Genomic DNA, 22,537 nt, shown 5'->3' on the forward strand with positions numbered 1-22,537 from the left:
GGTTCATTGTTTATGGCCACCTGCTAGAGCTCTTACTAGAGCTAGTATTTCCTTTTGAACAAGTAAAGGGTTCGGCTGAAGAAATAAACTGGGTCATTGAGCATCTAAATCGTCAGACTGTCACAACACAGGACACACAGCCACATGACATCTTCTCTGTTCCTCGTTTCCTCTACCTTTTCCTTCCTTTGTTCACTTTATATATCAATTAATAAGAAAAGCAGAATCAATGCAAACGTCCTGTTTGGTACTGTTCTCAGCTCTGATTTCCTTTTGTAACACTTCTCTATTCATCTGCTGTGCTCGATCTACTGACTTGCAGGTTTTGACCTTTTAGAACATGAATAAAGATTATGATTCAAGGAGTTGGTGTTTTTTGTATGATAAAATGAAGACAAACACTTTGCTCAGTTTTCATACTCTTTATTTATTGGTGCCACGGTGCGTTCAGGGACCTGGAGCAGCCGCCAGCAGCTCCCACAGCAGGAACAACAGAGCTTTTTGCAGGAATAAAAATATATTAAACAGAACTTCAAGAGATTTAAACAGCGTGTTGTTTTAGATTTTTTTTTTTGACCATCAAAGTGAAGATTGTCACTTTTCTCCTTCTAAAGCTCAGACATCAACTCAAAAACCACATTTCTGTCTTTTAGCATAATATTAAAATGCTTTAAATGACTCAAGGCTGTTTTATTACACATGGATATGTTTATACTTTGGCTGCTTCAACACAGACATTACATGCAGTCTGATTTTTACTCAGGCCCTGTTCTTTGTACGAGGACAACAGTGTTAGCTTGATTGTAAATCCCCTTTTTTCTTTTTAAGGTTTTAGGTGAGAGCATGTCAGTAATGGGGAAATAATAATTATCTCTCTGTCTGTACGTTTAATGAACCAAGTTAGCTGGATGAGAATTGGCAGGATCGTTTTAGCTGGATAACATCACATTGGCCTGGATTACATAAACCACGTTTAGAGAACAGGGCCCTGATTGGACAACAATGTGGTAGGTTCTTCAGAACTTTGGACACATTTTTTAAATTCTCAGGAGTGCCAGATGGCCTGGGGTTTACAACCATGTCAAAATTCTAAGGATTCTGACCTTAAAGTGAGACTGAACAAAATCAGAATTGTGAGAATAAAGTCAGAATTAATAATGTCAGAATACTGACTTTTAAGTCCGGCTTACTAAAGTCAGACTTCTGAATTTAAATTAAGTATTCTAAGAATAAAGTCAGATGTTTAGCATCTGAATTCTGACTTTAAAGTCAGAATTACTAAAGCCAGAACTTCATTCTCAGAAATCTGACTTTGAAGTCCCCTGATTCTCTTCAGTAAAAACCAGATTTAAGCAGCAGCTTCAGAGTTTATGTGAATAAAACAACCTGAGAAACTTTCATCCAGTCAAGCCGTCACAACAAGCTGAGAGGGAAGGGGAAAAACAGAGAAATTCATAGGAGGGATTTTTATATTAGCGTCTTATTAACAATCAAATTGCACTTCACTAAAAAAACAAAAAAAAACAAAACAAATCTTTTTTTTCTATCTGGGCGAGTAATACAGATCGTCTACATAGATACATTCGATTTAGACTTCATGAGGTTATAAATAGAGATGAACACATGCAGATTGAGGAAGGAAAGGGATGAAGATAGAATAAAAAAAAAACATAAATATGTGAAATGAAAGAAAAGAGGTTAAGGTGTGAACAACAAATATAAGTTGACAAACGATGAAATCTTCCACAACAGGACAGAGAGTGAGACACCGGGGTAGAGAAGTCAATCCTAGGTTTTTTTGAAGGTAACTTTTCTATTTATAATTTTTTTTTAACCTTTTGTAATACTGTATTTGTGTTCAACAAATATAATAATTAATAAGATAGTAGCAGCAGCAGGTTTTTTATTTTTTGAATGTTTAATTTTTTTTTGGGCTCTGTGTTCCGGCTGCAGGGGATGATGGGAACTGAGCTCAGGACAGCTGAACGGCTCGGGGTCACACTGGGGTCATCTGTACTGAAACCAAAACCACCTTAACCACTGGAACCATCAGTATTTCTGCTTTACTTGTATTATAACATCAATATTTTCTTCTTCTCCTGTCCAGTGATGTAACAGACAGTTTCTCTGGCAACTCTGATAGGCAACGTTTCCTGAGGAGCTGCCTTTATATTGCTTTTTGATGCAAATTGGAACACAGAATATAATCTTTCTCTTTCTCTGACTCTGTTGCCTATTGCTGAGGAAGTTGCCCACCACTGTTGCCAACAGATAGAGTTTGAATATTTCAATTTGTGGAGTTAAATTTTGAAAGGGAAACAGGAAGTTGGTGACAGTTGAGAAGGTGGTTTTGGTGAACAGGTTCCAGTTTGGTCTCTAGGAGGCACTGACTGGCTGCAGAGGCGGGCAGGGGGAGGAGCTGCCTTCCTGTCGGGACAACAGGACACTGCAGACACCCAGTCCTCCTCCTCCTCCTCCTCCTCCACCTGTTGTTATCGCCCCCATCGCAGGTGTTGCCCCCTCCTGGACAGCAGTGGTGACGTCTTCGTTGTAGAGCCGTTTGATGCCGTCATAGAAGTCGTCCACCTCCATCTCCTCCACCTGAACACACACATGGACTTACACTGTCACTCAGGTCTAGAGATGCAACAAACAATTATGTTCAGTATCAGTTGGTCACTGGATTATTTTCATGACTAATCAGTCAATCATTTGCTCTAGAAAAGGTCAGAAAATAAAGAAAATGCCTTTACATGATAATCAGAATTTACAGGAATTATTTTTTCTGTCAGTTGACTAATGAGTTAACTGATTTTAAGAGAAAGCTGGAACAGTTCTGTAAGATGTATTATTATTACTTATTATATTAAGCTTAACACACACAGTTGTTTCTATCTTTGTGGGGATTTTTTTCGTAAAGCCACTGAACACCTGGCTTGCAATAGTGAAAATGCATACATGATATGGAAAATGACTGTTTTTCAATGGAGTTTTGTGGCTGGAACGAGCACACATGATGGCTTCAGTTCGCTGTTGGAAAAGTTTGTCAGACAAGTTAAGTGGGGACAATGTTCTAAATACAGCGTGTACTTAAACCAGTATTGATTTGTGTTAACAGAGTGATATAATGTTGAGTTGTTCAGACTCAGAGAGCAGCTGCAGCAGTGGAACAGATAAGTTTTGCTGCATGAACATAGCAACTGATGCAGATTTTTTAAGATGGATTTGTGGAATTAATTGTTTAGTAAATCTCTGAACACAGGAAAAAAAACAGCAAAGGGAATAGTTCATTCAATTTGGGTTAAATCTGATTTCTAATACTTTTGTATCCATATTATTATGTACATAAGACCCTAAACTATATCGTTAGAAGATTGTAGAGAATCTAAGAATGAAAAAAAAAAAAAGAAAATTATGCATGTTCACAACACATGAATACACAGGTTATACTAAATGACATTATGACCTATACAATACAATAATATATCAGTTTCTGTTTAGACTTTACAGAGAAGCTTTGAAACATTAGTTTGTGTTGTCACTTTACTGCATTATAATACTTTGTAAGTCCACAGGAATTGTATCTTATCTTAGTGTAAGACGACTCAACATTTGAGGCAGTGCTGCCACCCAGTGTCAGGTTTCTGTGCTGCAGAGGTCTATTTTTTTCTGATTACACTTTTTAATATTTAAGTATACATTACAAATTTAAAAACTAGTATTTGTATATTTAAAAAAGAAAAAAAGGAGAACGTGCCTCTTGACAGAGTGTAACAGGCTATCATACAATGCTTACTCAATTACCATTCACAAAGATTCGATAACAGGGATGAGACATATAACTATTCATTTTCATAGTGATGCTTTTTATCTATCATTTCCAAATACGGGGAACTTTCTGAAAGTATCCAAGCTATTATTAACTCTGTGAATAAACTGTTCAAAGGAGGCTCACTTCTCCATTCACTGAAGCCGACTTCTATGGGGGGATTTTTGACTGACACACTGTTTTTTCTATATTTGCGGGACTTTTACTGATATAAACAGGTTTTTCAATTCTAGTGGAGACAAACATAATGCTCATGCAGAGCACAAATATGTGTATTACTGACAAATACACTAACAGCAGCAGCTACAAACACACACACACACACACACACACACACACACACACACACACACACACACACACTGCAGCAGCAACCTTCCAGCTTTTGCACAATTTTTCTTTAAGAAAATGCAAACAAACTAAGTTTTTTTCTGCTCTATCCAAGTCCAAACTTGGCACGGTTGTAGTTTTAGAGATAGTGTTACCTTGCGCTTGGCGGAGGCCTTGCAGCGGAGCGTGACCTTCTGCAGGTGGTTAAGATGGCGGAGGTGTTTGGGTGGAGACAGCAGAGCTGGGATGTTGCTGTTGGTGGAAGAGATGGAGCTCCAGGGATGTTGGCTCCCCTCCTCCACACCAGCAGGTATCTGCGGCTGGGCAGAGGCGGCGGTGACGAGGGCGTGGTCCCTGGAAGACTCAGTGGTGGAGGTGGTGATCCCTGGAGAGAAAATTCACAGAAACACTTTACTACTTCTGGACTGACATTGAAGGTTCTGCAGTAAAAATTGGTACTCAAATAACAAACAAAAACAGAGATATTGTCTTGTCTCCACTTCACACATTCTTCTTTGTCAAAACCTGACACCTACATTACCCACAATCCAACTTGACCACTGACAATTCAGTCAGAGATTTGAGTTTGTTATGCCAGTAGCAGCTCATGTTGTTAGTAGCATAACTCCTCTACTAGTACTCCCCAAAACATGGAACCACATGTCCCCTTCAAACATACCCAGTGTGCAGGAGGGGCCTGTGGGGTCCTCCTGCTGGGTGGTTTGGCTCTGCAGGGGTTGGTAGATGTAGACAGTGTTTGGAGGCAGGGAAGCTCTCAGTGTGGACAGACTACGAGCCACCAGCTCTCGGCTCCGAATCAACTCGGAGCTGTCGATCTGAGAGAGAGGGGGAAGAGGAGGAAAGGACAGAGGAGAGGGAGACAGAAAATAAGAAAGACATACAGCGTGTCTTCTAGAACCTGTTGTTTTCAATAAAGCCACAGTATGAAAATGATGAAGATGAATCAACATACTGATTTAACTTTTAATTGAGCCTTATTAGAGTCCTGTTCCTCAAATGTGGCAAAACATGACATTATCAAGCTAAAGCTTTCCTGTTCATTTTCATCCTGCTAACATAGTTCCTTAAATGAAGCATGATGGTTAGTCCATCCAGATGAAGTGACCTTGAAGGGACAGTTCACCTCAAAATGAAAATTACATATTTTCCCCCTGGCCTGTAGTGTTGTTTCGATAGATAGATAGTTTTGGTGTGAGTTGCTGAATGGCATTTAGCTTGTGCTGCTCAAACACACCAACAAAAAGTACATCTAAAAAATTAAAAACCAGTGTCCAAAAATCATGACCCAGTTACTAAAGATAATCCACAGAATTTGTTGAAAGCAATTTCATGTCAGAAGTACTTTCTTTCTAGTAGAAAAGAAAGTAGTTCCAGTAGATACTTAAGTAGTTCTGGTAGATTCCACTGCAGGGAGAAAGTAGCTCCAAATGAAACTGCTCATAACAAGGTCTGTGGATTATCTTGAATAACCAGGTCATGATTTATGGCAAGAGACACTGGTTTTGAATTTTTCACATGTATTTTTTTTTGTGATTTGAGCACCATAAACTGAATGCCATTTAGTCCCATTATATTAAAGGGAAGGCAGACATCTCTACAGCTGATATGTCCAAAACTCTGCAACTCACACCAAAAAATCTAGGTGGGGTGAACTGTTCCTTTAAAAAACAATGTGTCTTTCTTTGAAAATAAAGGACACATGAATAAATAAACAGTAAACATTGTAAACAGTTTTCATAAAATAACAATATGCAGCAAACAGTTAATTATTCAACCTACATTTATCTACATTTTGCCTTTGAGGAATATGAATGTGATTAGTACATTTTTTAGCAATCTGAACATTATTTTTTTTACATTTGTTGCATGTTTATTTTTTATCATTTAAGGCTGTTTGTTTGAATTTGCTCAGACTCTCAGCTTCGATTTAAAGAAAATCTCTGGCAGGGTTCTTCTGTTTCTACAGGTGACAGCTGTTGATCCATTTGAGGAACTAAATTAAACATGAGTTTCCTCTTTGCTGTGGTTTTTCCACAGAAGCTCAATGTGAACTTGTAGTAGCTTCACCATCAACACGTCTGTTTGCTTGCTTTGGTCAGACGGTCCACATCGGACATTCAGAGTTTCCGATTGGCTGCAAGCTGTAGCTGATAATGACAAGAGTCAGTGTGGTACCTGTGCCTTTCTCAGCAGGTCGATGGTTAGAGCCAGCCAGTCAGGACAGCAGGTCTCCAGCTCCAGGGTGATGAGGGCCAAGGCCAGCATGGATCCTCTGAGCTACAGGAACCCATGAGGGACAAGTTCAGATGTATGAAAACGTGAGCTTCCATGGTGTGTTTGAGAACAGTGAGAGTGTATGTGTGTACCTGTATGAGCGTGTGGTCGGCCAGACAGTGGTAGAGTCGGCGTGTGAGCAGGGCGAGGTGCTGAGAGCGGTTTAGCCCCAACATGGCGTCCAAAAACCCAGAACGACACGACAACACCATCGCATGGAACTATGGGAGAGGAAGAGGAAGAAGAGGTGGGGATTGAGAGAAACAGTCATTATTATGAGTCTTATTCTATTTCAGACATTTAGCTGGTTGGTTAAGAATTACATTTTAAGTCATTTATGTACATTTGTAAGTACTACATATTTTGTTCTTTTATTGAGACAAATCTATAATCACGTCAAAGAAAAATCCTCAAACAAACCAGATAATATCACACTGAAAACAGTTTCACTTTTTGTAGGAGATGATTAAGTCCTAATAATAATAGTACTGATTAAGAACTAATAGAAATAGTTAATAAATGTGTTTTAATATTAATTTATGGAATAAATTAATTGACTATATTTTCATGGGTGAAAAAAAAAGGAATTATAAAAAGAATTTACGAATGCAATATTGGCCCATCAATAAATAGTTCAAATTAAAAGGGGATTTAACAGAAAAACACACCAATAAAAGAATACATGAATGCTTTCCTAAAGAAATGATGGAATCAATGGAAATCTATTTGAAAATGAATTTTAAAAGTAAATCCATAACCGGTTTCACAAATTGATTTAAGACTACAAATTTTAATCAGACATTTAAAAGGGCAATTCCCTTTCCCATTTGCATTTCTATTTCCCTGCTGCTTTTCCTATTCCTATTAACTATTCTATGTGCTCAGGCTCAATGTGCCCTTTGGCTTGTCAAGTGAGGTAAAACAATGACAAATGTGGTCCTTCATATTCTTCTGTTCAGATGTTATCACAAGTAACGCTTGAGCAACTCAGCAAAAAAGCTTTGAAGTACCTCACCATGTTTGCAAGCCAAACCTATGTAATACAGTACTTTTATGTTGTTACTCATGATGATGGCTTCAAGCCAGATTGGGGTTAAAATGTTGAGTGAGTTTAACATCTACAAATGGTAGGAATTAAAAACAAACAAACAAAAAAGAACTGCGGAAAGAACCTAATGTTTACTAGTGAGCCAGATTTGGTTTCACTTGACACAAAACCATCGTCCAGGAGGATTATCTGTCGGAAGGCAGCAGTAACATCTTTTTGCCACTAGGTGTCACTTCCTGCACTGATTAGAAATCGTTAACTTTGAAGGCCTTTAAATGTAGCTTAGATCATGTGACACAGTGAGGGTGTGTGTGTGTGTGTGTGTGAGACAGACGTACGATGTGCAGGAAGTCCAGTGCTGTGGCCGTGTGCAGATCCCAGTTCAGTTTGTCCAGGATGATCCTCTCCATCCTCAGGATCTCTGATGGTGAACAGCCACAGCTGCTGGAGGCAGCCAGCTCCTTCAGAGACGGCACACGCTGAAACACACACAAACACACACAAACACAGTTACCTGGATTGTTCTATTGCAGTGAACTGCGCATACAGTATCTGACCCTCTATGCTTTCTAACACTCCTTTACATACTCATTTTCTACACCCCTAGTATCCAGGACTCAACAATAATGCTTGCTCACAAGTAAAATGCCATGTTGGGCTAATAAATCTTAAAGTAAGTTTTCATGCAAAATGGCAGAAAATCTCTCAAATATGGAGAATTCAAGCTTTTCTTTGTTAATTATCATATTAAACTGATTATCTTGTCATATCTTATCCTACCTCTATCTATCTTTAGATGGACAAAATAAGACATTTAAAGACACATTTTTCACTCTGGACTTTGAAAAACATGACAATTGACTTTGGTCTTTGTCGTTATTTCATTAACAAATAAATAAAAACATTTGTGCAAGGGCAATTAAGAATTGACTTTGGGCTTGCAGATTTCTGACCCATTTACGAGATCAGGAAGTGGAAACAAACAACATTCAAATTTGATGTCTTTGCTTTGTTGTGTATGTATATGTGTATTGCGTTGGTGTGTTTACCTCATCCTCCTCACAGGTCTTTGCAGCCAAGAAGAAGCAGGCGATGGCGATGCAGCGCAGGTACTTTGGACGGGCCTGAAGACAAACAAGCCATCAGTCAGTAAATCCATAAAACGTTTACAGTCACCCAGTGTACTGAAGTCAACTTTACCCCAGCTGACAAGTCTATTAGAACATCTAACTCTCTGTTTTTGCTTCTGTTCTCACATGCCTCTTCAAGCTGTGAGAGCTTCTCTTCCCCTCTCTAGCTCTCTCTCTCTCTTTCTGTCTTTGCAGGGCCTGTCCTCTTCCCGGTCTCCATGGTGGAGACGAGGTTGTATGGCTCTGGTTCCACTTGCCAACACTCAGTGACGTCTGATGAGGTTCAAAACCTTCCTGGATCCATTATCTTTAATATACATTATTTAATATATGGATGAAAAGATTTGATAAAGAATCATTCCTCAACAAATGCTGTTTAAATAATTTGCTTCTAGTAATCAAGTAGTCCAGTTACAGTGTTCATTTTAGGTTTTTTCATACATGACTACATATGGACAACAATTTTTCTGCTTTGGTAGGCTAGGTTTTTTATTTTCCTGTACTCCCTTCATACTTTGCCTTTTGGTAATCTGTCAGCTTCCAGCTGGCTACCTGAGGCTGTGTGCACAGTGAAATCCTGACGGGAAAAAGAAAGTCATTTTCTCTTAATGGAAAACATTGTTTCCTTGAACTTAGGACAAACTGTTCAAAAACGAGCCAACAAACACAATGAAAAGCAGTCTGCCATGATGGAGACAGAAAACAAATAGGTACGGGGAAAGCACCTCTCACGCAAAGAGCCAATGTTGAGGGAAAAATAGGGAAGCTGTTTCATTTCTTCATATTAATGTAATAAATATAAAAAAGTAAATTAGATGGTTATTTCCATGAGAAATAAAGAAAGAGAAAACTATTTCGTTATAATAATCATCTGTTTGTAGTGATCAATTTGATCTGGACAGATGTATTAACTCTAAGAGGTTTCCACTGCATCTATCATAAATTTTGAATATGTTATTATTTTGTTGGTCTGATCTGTAGACATGCCATCCATTCCATCTCTGTCTGTCTTGGGAGATCCATTTTTCCCCCTTAATCAAGGTTTTTGGGGAGCTTTTCCTTACCTGAAAGGAGGGTCTAAAGACAAACACACTGTATAGATTGTGAAGCCTCCTGAGGCTAAGTGTGATTTGTGATATTGAGCTATATAATTAAAGTTTGACTTGACTTTTTACTCAAAGATATTATCATGTTATAATTACACTGTCCATTATGGCTAGCAGATAATGCCCCTTTTATTGCCCCTGTACACCCACACAGGTGTTTTTGATGTTCCATATGCTGATTTTTAGGCAACTAAACACCTGAGCGGTTGTCACATCCATGTAGGAGTTATTTTTTAAAAAGGAGAAAAGTGCCAGACATGCCACGAGCGTCCGAAAACTGCTGTCACTGGCTTCAGAAAAATATATGAAGATTATCCAATTAAAGTCATAACTGCAATCTAATAAGTTCTTCCACTTTTGTTTGTAGCAAAGCGGCAGTGATCAATATCCACTTCAAGAGCACTGGTTATCAATAATGCCTACAACGACTATGTAAAACATGAATCAGCATTTTTGTGCTAGGAAGAAAGCACAAAACATGAGTCAGCAGTCTGCCCTCTACTTCAACAGCAGCAGTATTTACTGATGAGGTGGCTGAGATCACAAGAAGAAAGAGGTATGACATTTCTAATGCTTACAACACACACACACGCGCGCAGTTTCTTATCAGTGATACACATAGTTCTCCCTCTGATATTCAAGGGACATATTATTCTTCAGATTAAAACCACTAACTTCCTGTCTGTGGTGGGGAATGTTGCCTTAACCTGACAGGACATTCAGAACTGACACTTCCTGTTCCTGTGTAGATGCAGACTGTCAGCTGTAAGAAAAGGCTCATCATCATAGTTGTACAGCAGCCAAAGCTACCAAGAGCCTCCCACAGAATACATTTGACCAACACCCAACATACTATGGTTTCTCTTGTCAGAGTATCCATTTTGAGTTAAAAGCAGAGGTGGGGTTAATATTTTCTACTGGTTTATTAATAGTCAAAAAAGTAGTGCTGGTGGTATTTTTTACCTTGATGGGGGCGAGGAAGCGGTCCAGGATACTAACAGCTAACACCAGGGTCTCTGGGTACAGCTGCAGTCTGCCATGGAGCTCCGTCAACCAGCGCACGGCCTCGTCCCGCTGGGCCGGGGAGATGTCTGTATTCTGCAATAAACAACAAACAGCAAGGTTAATAACAACATCAACAGCTTCATCTCAATGGGTCTTGCTTTGTTAGAAAGGCAACATTGTTGTGCACTTAAACCTGTTTTCACTGAAACGCACTGAGGCAGATTTTCCCTGCAAAGCCTTCTTTGTTGAGATGCATTTGATCACAATCCAGCTTTGGTTTGTTTTCCTGTGATAATGAAATTATATTCTGCTATTACAAGTAAACAGTTTTAACAGTTAGCTGTGATGAGGTCACAGAGTAGTTATTTATTATGTTGAGGACACAGAATAATGAGGCAGAATGGGCCTCATGTAAGAACCTCTTGTACAAACCGATTTGTATTTCACTGGTGTGCCACATTCACCAATATTCTCACATTTTGAGTTTTCTCTCAGTTATGAACAACCCCTTCAAACTCTTCAATAACAGTTTGATGAATTAACATTACGGTGTATATGGAATTATTGGGACATTAAGGCACATGCACTCAAATATGTATAGGCGGATCATTTACACAGATATCTGAAGTTACAGAGCCCTTCATAAGAAAAAGTATGAGACATTTAGAATATGAAAATGTTCATGAAAGGTTTTCTCATGCTCAAGACAAAATGTTTTGCTATCTCAAGATATTTCATCTCTACCCAAGACATGGGTAATAAGGAAATATAAACCTAACCTAAGTTCAACTGATGCCAACTGAGACTATTTTTCCAGTTAACTGTTTAGTAATATGACACATCAATGGTTTTGTTTAGTTAAGCCACTCCAAAATCCAAAGATATTCAGTTTATTTATTATGATATATTCTGAAGAAAAGCAGCAAATCCTCTCATTTCAGAAGCTGCAAAAGTATTATGTTTCCTGTTGCATGAAAATATTACTAAAAATAAAAGTTGCAAAAAGCAATAAGGATGTTCCTGATGACAAATGTAGATTAACTGAAAATTTAGATTTAGACTTGTTAACTGGTCAAAAAGTAAGAAAACACTCAAAGGCAGTAAAAAAAACAAAACATCAGTTTAATGAGTGTGGCTAACGTTAGCAGTGCTACCACCAGGAGCATGTGGTTACACATTGCTCTGGCCAAGTGGTTATATGCTAGTTTATTCAGAAAAAGCCTACATACAACTTTATTTTCATTTTGTAGATCAAAATACTGCCAGATTGCACTAATTTAGATTCCATCAACGTCTAGTTTCTCACCTTGCTGGTTTACATCTGGGCACTAAAATCCATAAACTAAAAGAAAAATCTGTCTATAACCACCGTCTGCCATTTCTATCAATACATAATGATCCAAAAGCCAATTCCACTGCAAAAACCATGTTTACAACAGACACAATGGAAATTCTTTCTGGACAAACATACAATACAGGAAGGGTGAGGCGTGAGGAGCTTCTCTTCTCTCTCTAAGACTGCAGCACTATTTCAGGCCAACACTTGGCCTGGTTTCCAATGCAGGGCCAAACACTGCTAAACAAGACTTACTGATGCAACTGAATCACCTAGTTTCAGATATTAAGTGAGGATCTAGGGGAGGCCTTTGCTACTGACACACTTCCACTAAAAGGTGAAACAGGATGGGTTTCCTAAGTCAGCTTGACAACTGAACTAAAACCCGATCCAAGAACATTCCAGGAATTCCATTTGTTCTCCATCTGACAGCTGACATAATTTACCAGCTGACGTTTCCTTTTCAAATGTTTCTATCCAATGTAAGTCTATCAAATGTTATACTGTATGGAGGCTGTTTCTTATTAAGATTTTAATTTGCATACTCAGCATATTGAGATAGGTTTTTGGACTAAACATGAAGCCAGGATCAAGTAACAACCAGCGTCAGATGTTGGTTGGACGGGGGTCTACATGTGTTAGCGGACCCGTGTTGAACAGTTCGCAGACACAATTTTGCTTTGTTGTGAATGTTAGAACACAGGTTTCTTCAACAGATGCAGATGCAGTCTGAGTCTCAGACTGAGGTCTTGTTAATTCAACAGAGACTTGAAACAGATTGTAGAGTGTCAGTTGTTGCATAAACCTCTGATAAGAAGAGCTAATAAATGAAAAAAAAACCTGAGATTACACCAGTTTCTCTGTACAAGGGCTAGATGATGGAACAATAGGCTAATAACAGAATAATTATATAATATGTTGAATGCCAAACTATTCAATTGTTAGCATTAGCGCTTAGAATTTATTTATTTTTTGCTTTGAATGAGGATAGAAGAGGAATGGGTGATGTATTATCCATGCAGATAACATGGCAATAACTAGCTTTTTCTCCATTACTGATTAAACTGCCATTTATTTTCTAGATCATTCAATTTAAATCAACTCAACCACTTAAGGCAAATCGTTGCCCACGCAGAGTGTGAGATTTCTGCCTGTTAAAAGGGGGTTTTTCCTCTTGCGTCTGTCACCAAATGCTTGCTCATGGTGGGAACTGTTGGGTGTCTGTTATTAATGTTATAGGAACTAGGTCTTGACCTGCTCTATATGTCAAGAGTATGAAGATAACTATTATGATTTGGCGCTATATAAATAATTTTAGTTGACTTGTTTAGTCCATAAAACATCAGAACAATTTTCTAAAGCTCAAGGTGATGTCAGTGGTCTTGTCTTGTTTTGTCCAACTAACAGTCCAAAAGCCAAAAACATTTGATTTATTACAAAGTAATACAAAAAAACAGGACACGCTTGAGAGGCTGGATCTATCAAGTGTTTGGCATTTGTTTTTGAAAGCTGACTTAAAATGATTAATTGATCATGACAATAGTTGTTGGTTAATTTTCAAGTAATCATTGCAGCTCTCACAGATAGTACAGACTTATTCCATCACCCCCACTACAACTGAGGTGATTTTATCTCCTGTGCGAAAAGCACTAACAAATGACTCAACAGCAGCACATCTTTCCAGAAACCCTGTCACTGTTACTGTTACTCCCCACACATCAGTGTCAACAGTTTTCATTACAGAAGTCTGTTCTGAATGGGTCAACAACGGCTTGAATACATATTCATTAGTGGGTGAAAGTGGTTTAAGATAGATAATATTTAGTATTCCCCAAAGCTGCTCTTAACACCAAATTACAAGATAGTTTCACTCTTCTACCAACCAACTATAGCTTCACAAAACCACAGACCTCCCATGTGATAGTTGGTTACATGTCAGAATTTATGCTGAGTCTATACAACTGAAAGCTGCTGGTAAAGCTGACCAGTTGTGGCTGGCCATGATGGTGCCAAACATCTGGCCACACAGCAAGACCGTTTTCTGAATCACTTCTTAATTTTTGATTCATCTCAGAGGTTGGCTCAGTGAGTTCAAACACTGTTTCAGTGAATGGAATGTGTAACACTGGACAAGCAGGAGGGGTCAAAGGTCAGAGGGCAACTGGCCCTGTAGGCCAGCTAATCTGCAACTTTACACCAGGAAGCCTCTCGGTCTTAGCTGTTCAAACTAAAAACAACTGGCCTACTTCCAGACTTTTTCCACTGGTGAACAAAAAAGACAAAATTTGACAGTGACATCCATTTTCTGCTGCTTCTCCAGATAAGCAAGGCAGTCCAGACACTCTTTTTCCTGTGACACTTTCCTCAGCTCTTTCTGAGGGATCCTGCAGGGACATGTAGTCCTTTTAGTGTTTTTACAAGTTCAGGGCAACTGGCGCATACCCAACATTAGTCTTTTTAGCTGCAGCCCTAGATCTATTGCTTGTTCTATCACTTGGCTGGTTGGTCAGTCCACAAAAATTTTCCTGCTCTTTGGCAGCCACAGTTTTCAGGGGAATGACGCTTGGCATGAAAGTCAAGTGTGAGTGTGTGCGCAGGTATGTGAAGGTGTGTTTTTGCCTAAATGCCAATTGGCTAAAGGTGGGGTGGCAATGGGAGTGGCCTACTGCAAAAATGCACACAACCTTCAAATGAATTAACAAACCTGCACATGATTCTGTGGAAGGCAAAGGGCAGCTTTTGCACTGTGCTCCCATCACAGTTGAGCAAGTTTGGAAACTTGGTTAACTTTTTTTTTTTACTGTAAACATCACATATAGTCACACAGTTTGTGTCAGCAAAATACTTGATGATTAAAGGATTGATGGCTTAGCTAGCTAGTTAGCTAGCATTAAAATATTTTTTTGTCAACTTAAGATGGTAATATGTTGCTTTACAGGTGCAATGTCAAAGCCTAGCATATCTAAGAACAGGCAACAGGAAAGGAGAATGGTGACCGTGGTGCCAAGCTCACTCATCTGCTGTCATCCACTTGGTGTCGTTGGTCAGGTTACTCAAAAGTCTTCCTTCCACTGCCTGACACTGACAACATTTGAACTCAGCAGCTCTTCAGCTGGGTACAGCCTAGGGAAACGTCTTGAGTCAGCTGATGGTTTGCAAGAACTCAGAAAGTGTCAAAAAGTGGTTTGCTGTTGTTAAATCTATCCGAATTACTCTCATCTATCAGGCCTTTCAAAAAGCAAACAACCATCATCATCTGGAGACCTAAAGTACAGCAAGTTTTCTTTACAGGTAACCAGGTAAAATCTAAAGTCAGCTTTTTTTCCCCTGGATTTGTTGCTCACTGACTAACAAGTCTAGATTGTGTGCAGAACAAAGCTGGTTTATGGTGCAAACGTATAGAAGTACAGTCATAACTCATCAACAATATATTTGCATGCCAGCTCTGCTTTCTAAGTTTCATGCTGTTCAGCTGCCTTTCTGTCTTGACTCTTTGAATACAGTCAGATTAGGCAAATAATCACAGAAACATTTGATTCAACTAAGACAAACATTATCGCTGCAGGAGCGTATTTTATCCAGCAACACTGCCGTAGTTTATATGGCCTCTGAGAAGCCCGACTGCCTCCTTGACTTGACCATTTCACATGTTGCTAACTCGGCCAAAGGCACTGATATGTGTCATAACTGCATCAGTGCCGTCATTTACTACCTTTTATCAGCCACTTCATTATCAGTGCCAAAGAATAAATAGGCAGGTTTAGGGACTAAACAAACAGATGTTTGTTACTCTTCAAATAAAGTCAGGTTTATCTGTCTATCTTGATATCATTAAGTGTCTCATTAAGCTTTACTAGCCCACATCGGCAGTGGTTTCTGTGCCACTTCTGAGCCACTGTTTAAAGGTCCTAGTCTTTGTTCAGGTTATTACTGGATTGTTCTTCCAGGATATGTATGAATTTGAGAACGTGAGGAGATGTTCTTTTCCTAGAGATTGTCCCTCTGCTAAATTCATTTATCTTAAGGTCATACTTTGTTTGTCATTGAGCAGCGTCAGCAGTAATGTGGGTGTTGTCCCAGACGGTCGTGATGAAAAGGAAAATGAGCCAGAAAGCAATGCTTTCGATTTACCAGTCTATCTACATTCCAACCCTCATGTATGGTCAAGAGCTTTGGGTGGTGACCAAAACCATGAGGTTGTGGAAACAAATGGCTGAAATGACTTTCCTCTGGAGGTTGGCTGGGGTCAGTCTTAGAGATAGGGTGAGGGGCTTGGAAAAATCTGTAATGAGCCTGCAGTAAAACCATAGAAGCCAGCAAAGTGGTTTGGTCATCTGATTAGGTTGCTTCCTGGATGCCTTCCCTTTGAGGTGTTTTGGGAATGTCAAACAGGGAGGAGATCACAGGGTGATCATATCTTGTCTGGCCCGTGAAGACCTCGAGACCCTGCAGGAGGCGCTGGAAATGTTACTGGGGAGAAGGATGTCTGAACAACCTGATTAGCCTGCTGCCACCACAAACCAACCCCAGATATCCAGAAAAAAATTGATGCATGAATGAAAGTTTTGTCAAAATTTTACATAATCAATTAACGTAGGAAAATAACAAAAAGTAGTGCTTTAATGGACCAAAGGTTTGGCAAACCTGGCTACAATCTGGGACCCAAAACCAGACGACAACAGAAGGTCGATAGCGTTGTGTGTGTGAGAACGTGCTGCAGTGACTCAGCAGCAGCAGATCTGGATTAACAGTCAGAGATTAACACAGTGCTAATTCCATTTAATTTGGATAGCTACACATTTAGATCAGCTGTGATACGGAAACAAACATTGCAGGTAGCTGCAATGGTGTCACAAACACAACCAGACCAGAGGAGGGAGAAAATAAAACACACAGATGTCTGAGATGTTAAAAAACATGAGTGAGCAAAGAAAAATAATTTTAAAAATATGATTTAACACACATATCTTGGTCATACATCAGTGCTGTCATGACCAACTTTCACAGATCAACATTTTGTTTGTTGTCTAGATAATCTACATGCATTACTGTTTTTTTCCATTTGGGTAACTGCAGGTTTCTCATATACACATAAGTGATTAGGGACATCCCACTGTGAATCCCATTAGCTCAATTAGAATGATTAACTTGATGAGATGAAGTTACAATCACTCCTTCATGGGATGTTGGATAAGGCATGGCAACAAGTCACACACAGAAAATGTTCCAGGAAAATATTACAGTACTAGATGAAGGGTAAAAAGATGGGCAGATGAGCTCAACAAAAAATTAGATGGAATATAAATCTTGTTGAAGTTCGATGATACTCTTCATGACTAACAGTATGTGGTCACCTGGACATTACACACCTATGTGACTGCTGAACATATCACTCCAAAACCATGTGATTTGTGTGGCTGAAATAGGCTCCACTTTGCTGGTTTCTTACTATCCACCAGATATTGGAACCTGGCTACTGGGACTTGCTCACATTCAGCTAAAAGAGCATTAATGTGTAAGTTTGACAGTGGTGTTGTTTTTCCAGGTCATTCCAGAGGTGTTGGGGCGGGGTTCAGGTCAGGGTAAGGGTCAAGTTCTTCAACACCAAACTGAGAAAGCCTTTTCTTTATGAACTCGGCTTTGTGCATGGGGGAATTGCCATGTTGAAACAGGGGAGGGTCAAACACAAATTGTTGACACAAAGTTCTGAGAACACTATTGTCTAAAATATCATAGAGCGATTTTTTTTTCCTGGACCTAAGGGGCCTAAACTAATGCAGGAGGAAAAACAGACCTAGACTAAAACTACACAAAAGTATGTGGACAGAGATATCCAAAAAACTTTGACTATAGGCGCACTTTTAATCCTTCACAGAGATGAGACCAATCTGATCCAACAGCTGTACTGACGCAAGACATTCATCGGGTATAAGACTTACAACATCATTCCGTCCCACTATGGTTGGAGGACGCCATTACACAAATTAAATTACACAAACTAAACAAGCTTTCCAGATTGAAGTTCAGTGTCAGCCTTATGTAATCTTAATACTCCTAAAAATATGTATTTCTCCGGGACAGCGTATATTACTTAACATCACTGTAAATACACCAGAATCAGCCAAAAAGCTAGTTGTCACCCAGTTGTCAACCTAAAATTAATGTAAAAAGTATTAACAATGATATTAATGACAATAATAATAATACAATTAATCATCAAGAGAAAAAGAGTGCTGATATTGGTATCAGCTGATAGGAACTGAAAAAAAGTGGATCTGTACATCTTGAACTATTAATTTAAATGTGGACCACAAAAACACTTATGTGATCAAATTCATGTGACGTGTGTTACCGTGACTACTACTGCAGTGCCTCTCAGGTGTATTTGGACAACAGTATCAACATTCAGCAGACAATAGTCTATGTCTTATGTGTTGGGTGAGGGTTAAACAATGAAACCAGGGAGAGCCACACCTCCACCAGCAGGTAAAAAGAAACCCTGTGTCATGTCATACAACAATTGTAGTTCTGTAAAATATGAAACAGGGAGAGGGCTGACCTGGGTCATGACCTGATAGAGAGGAAAAAAAGGAAAACTGAAGCTGGTGACCAAGCGAATGGGTTCAACCAACGAACATAATGCTAATTTGATTTCTAGAATATACTTCACTATATTTAACATTTTGAATTGTACAATTAACAATCTGATATGTAATTAATCAGTCACTTTTTGGATTTTTGTAAGTGATAATAATGAGTAATGTCTTTAGGTCATTTAAAAATAACTGACACATCATTACTATTTAATTAAACAAAAAATGATCAATAACTCACAAAATGCAAAAATAATGGGTTGCAATAATTCATATGATAAAGAAGTACTGAATGATTCAAAGTAGACAAGAAGGTCTGGAGCAATTTCACAGGTATCTGACACCATGTGAGGACGCACCCGTGAATGGGGTGAGCCCTGCTGAGGGTGTGATGAAACTAAACACTTATGACTTTATTTGAGAATGTGTTTTGAGACGTACAAACTGGGTGAGACCAGCTGGGTCTGGTGGTGTGATAAAACAAAACGTTTCTGTCAGTGGAGTCTTTGTCCTGTGACTCACTGTGGTTCTGATACATTGCTGCTTCATTATTAGGCTATTTACTGTCATGTCTCTGATGCATCAGGGCCAGGAACAGAGTATGCACTGGGAAGAAAATCGCTATCTCAACAAGAAAACAGACGGCTTTCTATAAAAAGTCACTGTCCCAAACTATAGCATTTTTTTCTTAATGTTGAGAGCATTTTGTCAGTGAAATGTATTTGTTTAATGAATGGAGGTAACTAAAGGTAAATGCTCACCTGTGAGGGGGGCTTCTTTGGCACGTAGATCCTCCACATCTTGGCTTCCCTAGAGGCGGCCTTTTCCAGAAGAAAAGACAGCCTCTGGCGTCCCCAGGGTTCGAAGAACTTCATTCTGTCTTCCCCTGGTTGAGCCTACCTCCCCACTGGATACAGCTACCTGCAAAGGGAACCAGCACATCAGAATGTCACATTCTGCAACTCAAATAATCAATCAAAAACTGGTGGGCTTGATTTGAACTTTGCACGAACAATGTCACATTTTGTATCAATTGTTTAGAATTACGATGAAAGATTCTCGTAAATCTTGATGTTTCATGTTAATAGTTTGGCGACCAAGGGAGCAAAGGAAGTACATTCAATGTTCTCAGTTATGGTAATATACCACTGTTTTCATTCTAATACAAAACACTGGTGGTTGAGAACAGGCAGAGGTGTGAATGATGGTGTGTGGTGTACAATGTTTTCATGGACAATATTTACCACAGGTGGCCTGGTGAGGCTAAAAATGAAGTGGGATGTATTTGCGGTCCCTTGTCACAGGTTGCATATGTTAAAAAACATTGTGCCCAGTTAGTCCCAGTGTAGCTTTTCCCTCTCAGACTAACCAGTTGATTCCACTGGACACAGCACATCTGCACCATGGTTTTGATCTGACCTCCACGCGGCTGCAAAACCCCATAAGCAGTGTTTCAGCAGTGGAGTGTTTTGCCTGTTTGATTATGTTGACTTGGTCAGATTTGACTGACTTGGTCCTTTTTGCGTGCTTTTTGTGCTTCTATCATGGTGGTTAAATTGTTGCTTTTCCATCTGTCTTAATGAGTCTGCACATGGGGTTTTTATTTAACCTGACTCTCTCTGTTTCTTCGGTGTCTGACTTCCTGCCTGATCGATCTGCTCTGTTCATATTGATGTGGCATCCACCATAAATAGACTCAACACATATCTGAAGTGGAGTGACCGTGGAGAACCGTTCTGAGATGCACCGAGGTGTTGCTGGAGGAAACAAGCACTGTGTAGAATCGCATTAATCAGCTCTGGCTGACATGGTGCAACTGTAATGCAACACAGCCATGCCTGAAATCCAGCCATAATTATGACAAAATCCGACACAAATGTTTACCAAGATAAAAGGATGAAGTGATGACATTTTATATCTAGAAGGTCAAAGATCAACCTCACTGTGACATCATAATGTTCAGCTCTCTATCAGTCCTCTGTACTCCTCTATAAAAATAGTCTTTAAGTGAAGACTTAGACTATTATTGAAAACTTTTACATTCCTTCAACTGCAACTTGACTGGTTGGCGAAGGCATACAACTGTAATATGGTAATTCTTAATTTACACTTTTTAGAGGACTGATGAGGTGAAATGACTCAGTGAGTAACGATTAAGAAAAAATCCTGACAAAAAAGAAGTGGGGGATATGATGCGATTTGTCATGTGACAATACAGCATAAATTTGTTGTATTTTGGCTACTATCCCTTGTGGACAATATGTCAAACATATAAGCAAATCTGTTTTACTGCAGGGTTTGATTTTAATATGAGTTTTGCACAAATGTGATGAAGTTCTTTGATTTGTCAGGTATTTTATTTGGACTAACCAAAAATCAGACATTCCTTTCTCAGCCATTAAAATATTAAGAAATTGAAGATTTTACAGAAAATATTTTATCTATAAAGTGATATAACATTGTAGATATGAGGATACAGACATGAATTAAAATCCCCCTCCCTGGAGCAAAGACTAAAAATAATAATCAGAAATTTGTGTTAACCAAATATTTGTTGTCTGCTTTCCTAACCTAGTACGAAACAGACTGAAGACAGGATCAGAGATGTTGAGAGGTCTTGCCTGAGGGGTTGTTTGTTTATTCAGGCCACTGAAGATGCTGAGGGTTGCATCAGTCAAGTTATCATTCCCCTATTGGTGGAAGCAGACCGCAATCGGACCGTGTAAACGTTAGCCGTTTCTTTTAAGAAACCCCATGAGAACAACCTCTGTGTCCCGCTATAAACTTTTGAGCTTCACTGTAAGTTACATAATAGCCAACTAACCACCTTAGAGGTAGCGTTGAATCTAACTAACTGTAATGAAATCAGTTACCGTTTAAACCGTGACAAAGTGAAGCAAAAGTCTTAATATTTCCTTAGGAACCACCGTGAAGCCCCCCGCAGGAGTTCCCACTGTATTGGGAAGCACCGGGCCTCCCGGAGCAGGTGCACTGCCAAGCTTTCCCTTCCATTATTACCCTGAATACGACTATTCCCTGGTACGAAGCTAAATTGACAGCCTAGCGTCGTTAGCAACACGCTAACATAGCTGACCTGACGTCGCACACAAACTGGTGCGTGTGTAACTTATTAATGTTGAAAACGTTGTTCCATACCCTCGGACTGTGTCATGTAAAAGGAGTTTTAGCTCATTTACTGCACCGACAGCGCTAACTATATGTAGGGGCATTTAAATGGCTGACTCGGATCCAGTAAGTAGTCGTAGCCCCGAGCCTTACCTCCCCTGCGAAGCGGAGAAAACCACAGTTGGATTTCATCCGGTCCTCTCAGTTCAGCGATAAATAAAGGGGTGAATCGGGGACCCTCTCTTCGGTTTAGTCGTCCATCTTGGCGTCCATGGTGCTAAGTGTTGGGGAAAAGGGGTTCTTGTAAAAAATATATAAAAATAAAAGAACGGAATATAGACAGATACGTCTACTTCCGAGGAGGGGACTGGGGGAAGAGAGAACGAAATCAGACTCCGCCCACCTCCAGGCACAACGGTAGGACAAAACAATCATACCCTCTGTGGAACATTCCATTATATTAATGTTAGTTTATGTGAAAACGTTTGTATTTATATAGGACATTTTATTACAAGTAAACTCAGTTGCTTTACATCGAAATACATTTGCAAACCCACCCACCCAAAAGAACCCACATTTACTGCAATTACACAAAAAAGTTTTCAGTAATACTTCTGGTTGCATAAATAGTTATAACAGATCTAAGGTGATCTGGGAGTTTGATCTAGACATCAGTACAAATAACACAAAACATCCTTCTGGATCTCAGTCTGGATATAGCTGTGAGCATGGAAGCATG

The 22,537-nt window shown here is 39.3% G+C and overlaps 1 protein-coding gene across 1 annotated transcript; it reads right to left on the reverse strand.

Moving 5' to 3' along the window:
- Positions 1 to 402: 402 nt before the first annotated feature.
- On the reverse strand, positions 403 to 22,189 carry ccni (cyclin I). Its single transcript, XM_084746710.1, has 10 exons — positions 21,952 to 22,189; positions 19,434 to 19,593; positions 10,702 to 10,836; positions 8,552 to 8,626; positions 7,841 to 7,981; positions 6,547 to 6,675; positions 6,356 to 6,457; positions 4,839 to 4,995; positions 4,315 to 4,544; positions 403 to 2,601 (listed from the first exon to the last, which is right to left on the reverse strand). Exons 2-10 carry the CDS (start codon positions 19,545 to 19,547, stop codon positions 2,377 to 2,379), a joined length of 1,308 nt encoding a protein of 435 aa, XP_084602836.1. The 5' UTR covers positions 19,548 to 19,593; positions 21,952 to 22,189; the 3' UTR covers positions 403 to 2,376.
- Positions 22,190 to 22,537: the final 348 nt, after the last annotated feature.

This window comes from Lutjanus erythropterus, chromosome 20 (assembly GCF_056507025.1).
Source record: "Lutjanus erythropterus isolate fLutEry1 chromosome 20, fLutEry1.hap2, whole genome shotgun sequence".
Taxonomy (NCBI): domain Eukaryota; kingdom Metazoa; phylum Chordata; class Actinopteri; order Lutjaniformes; family Lutjanidae; genus Lutjanus; species Lutjanus erythropterus.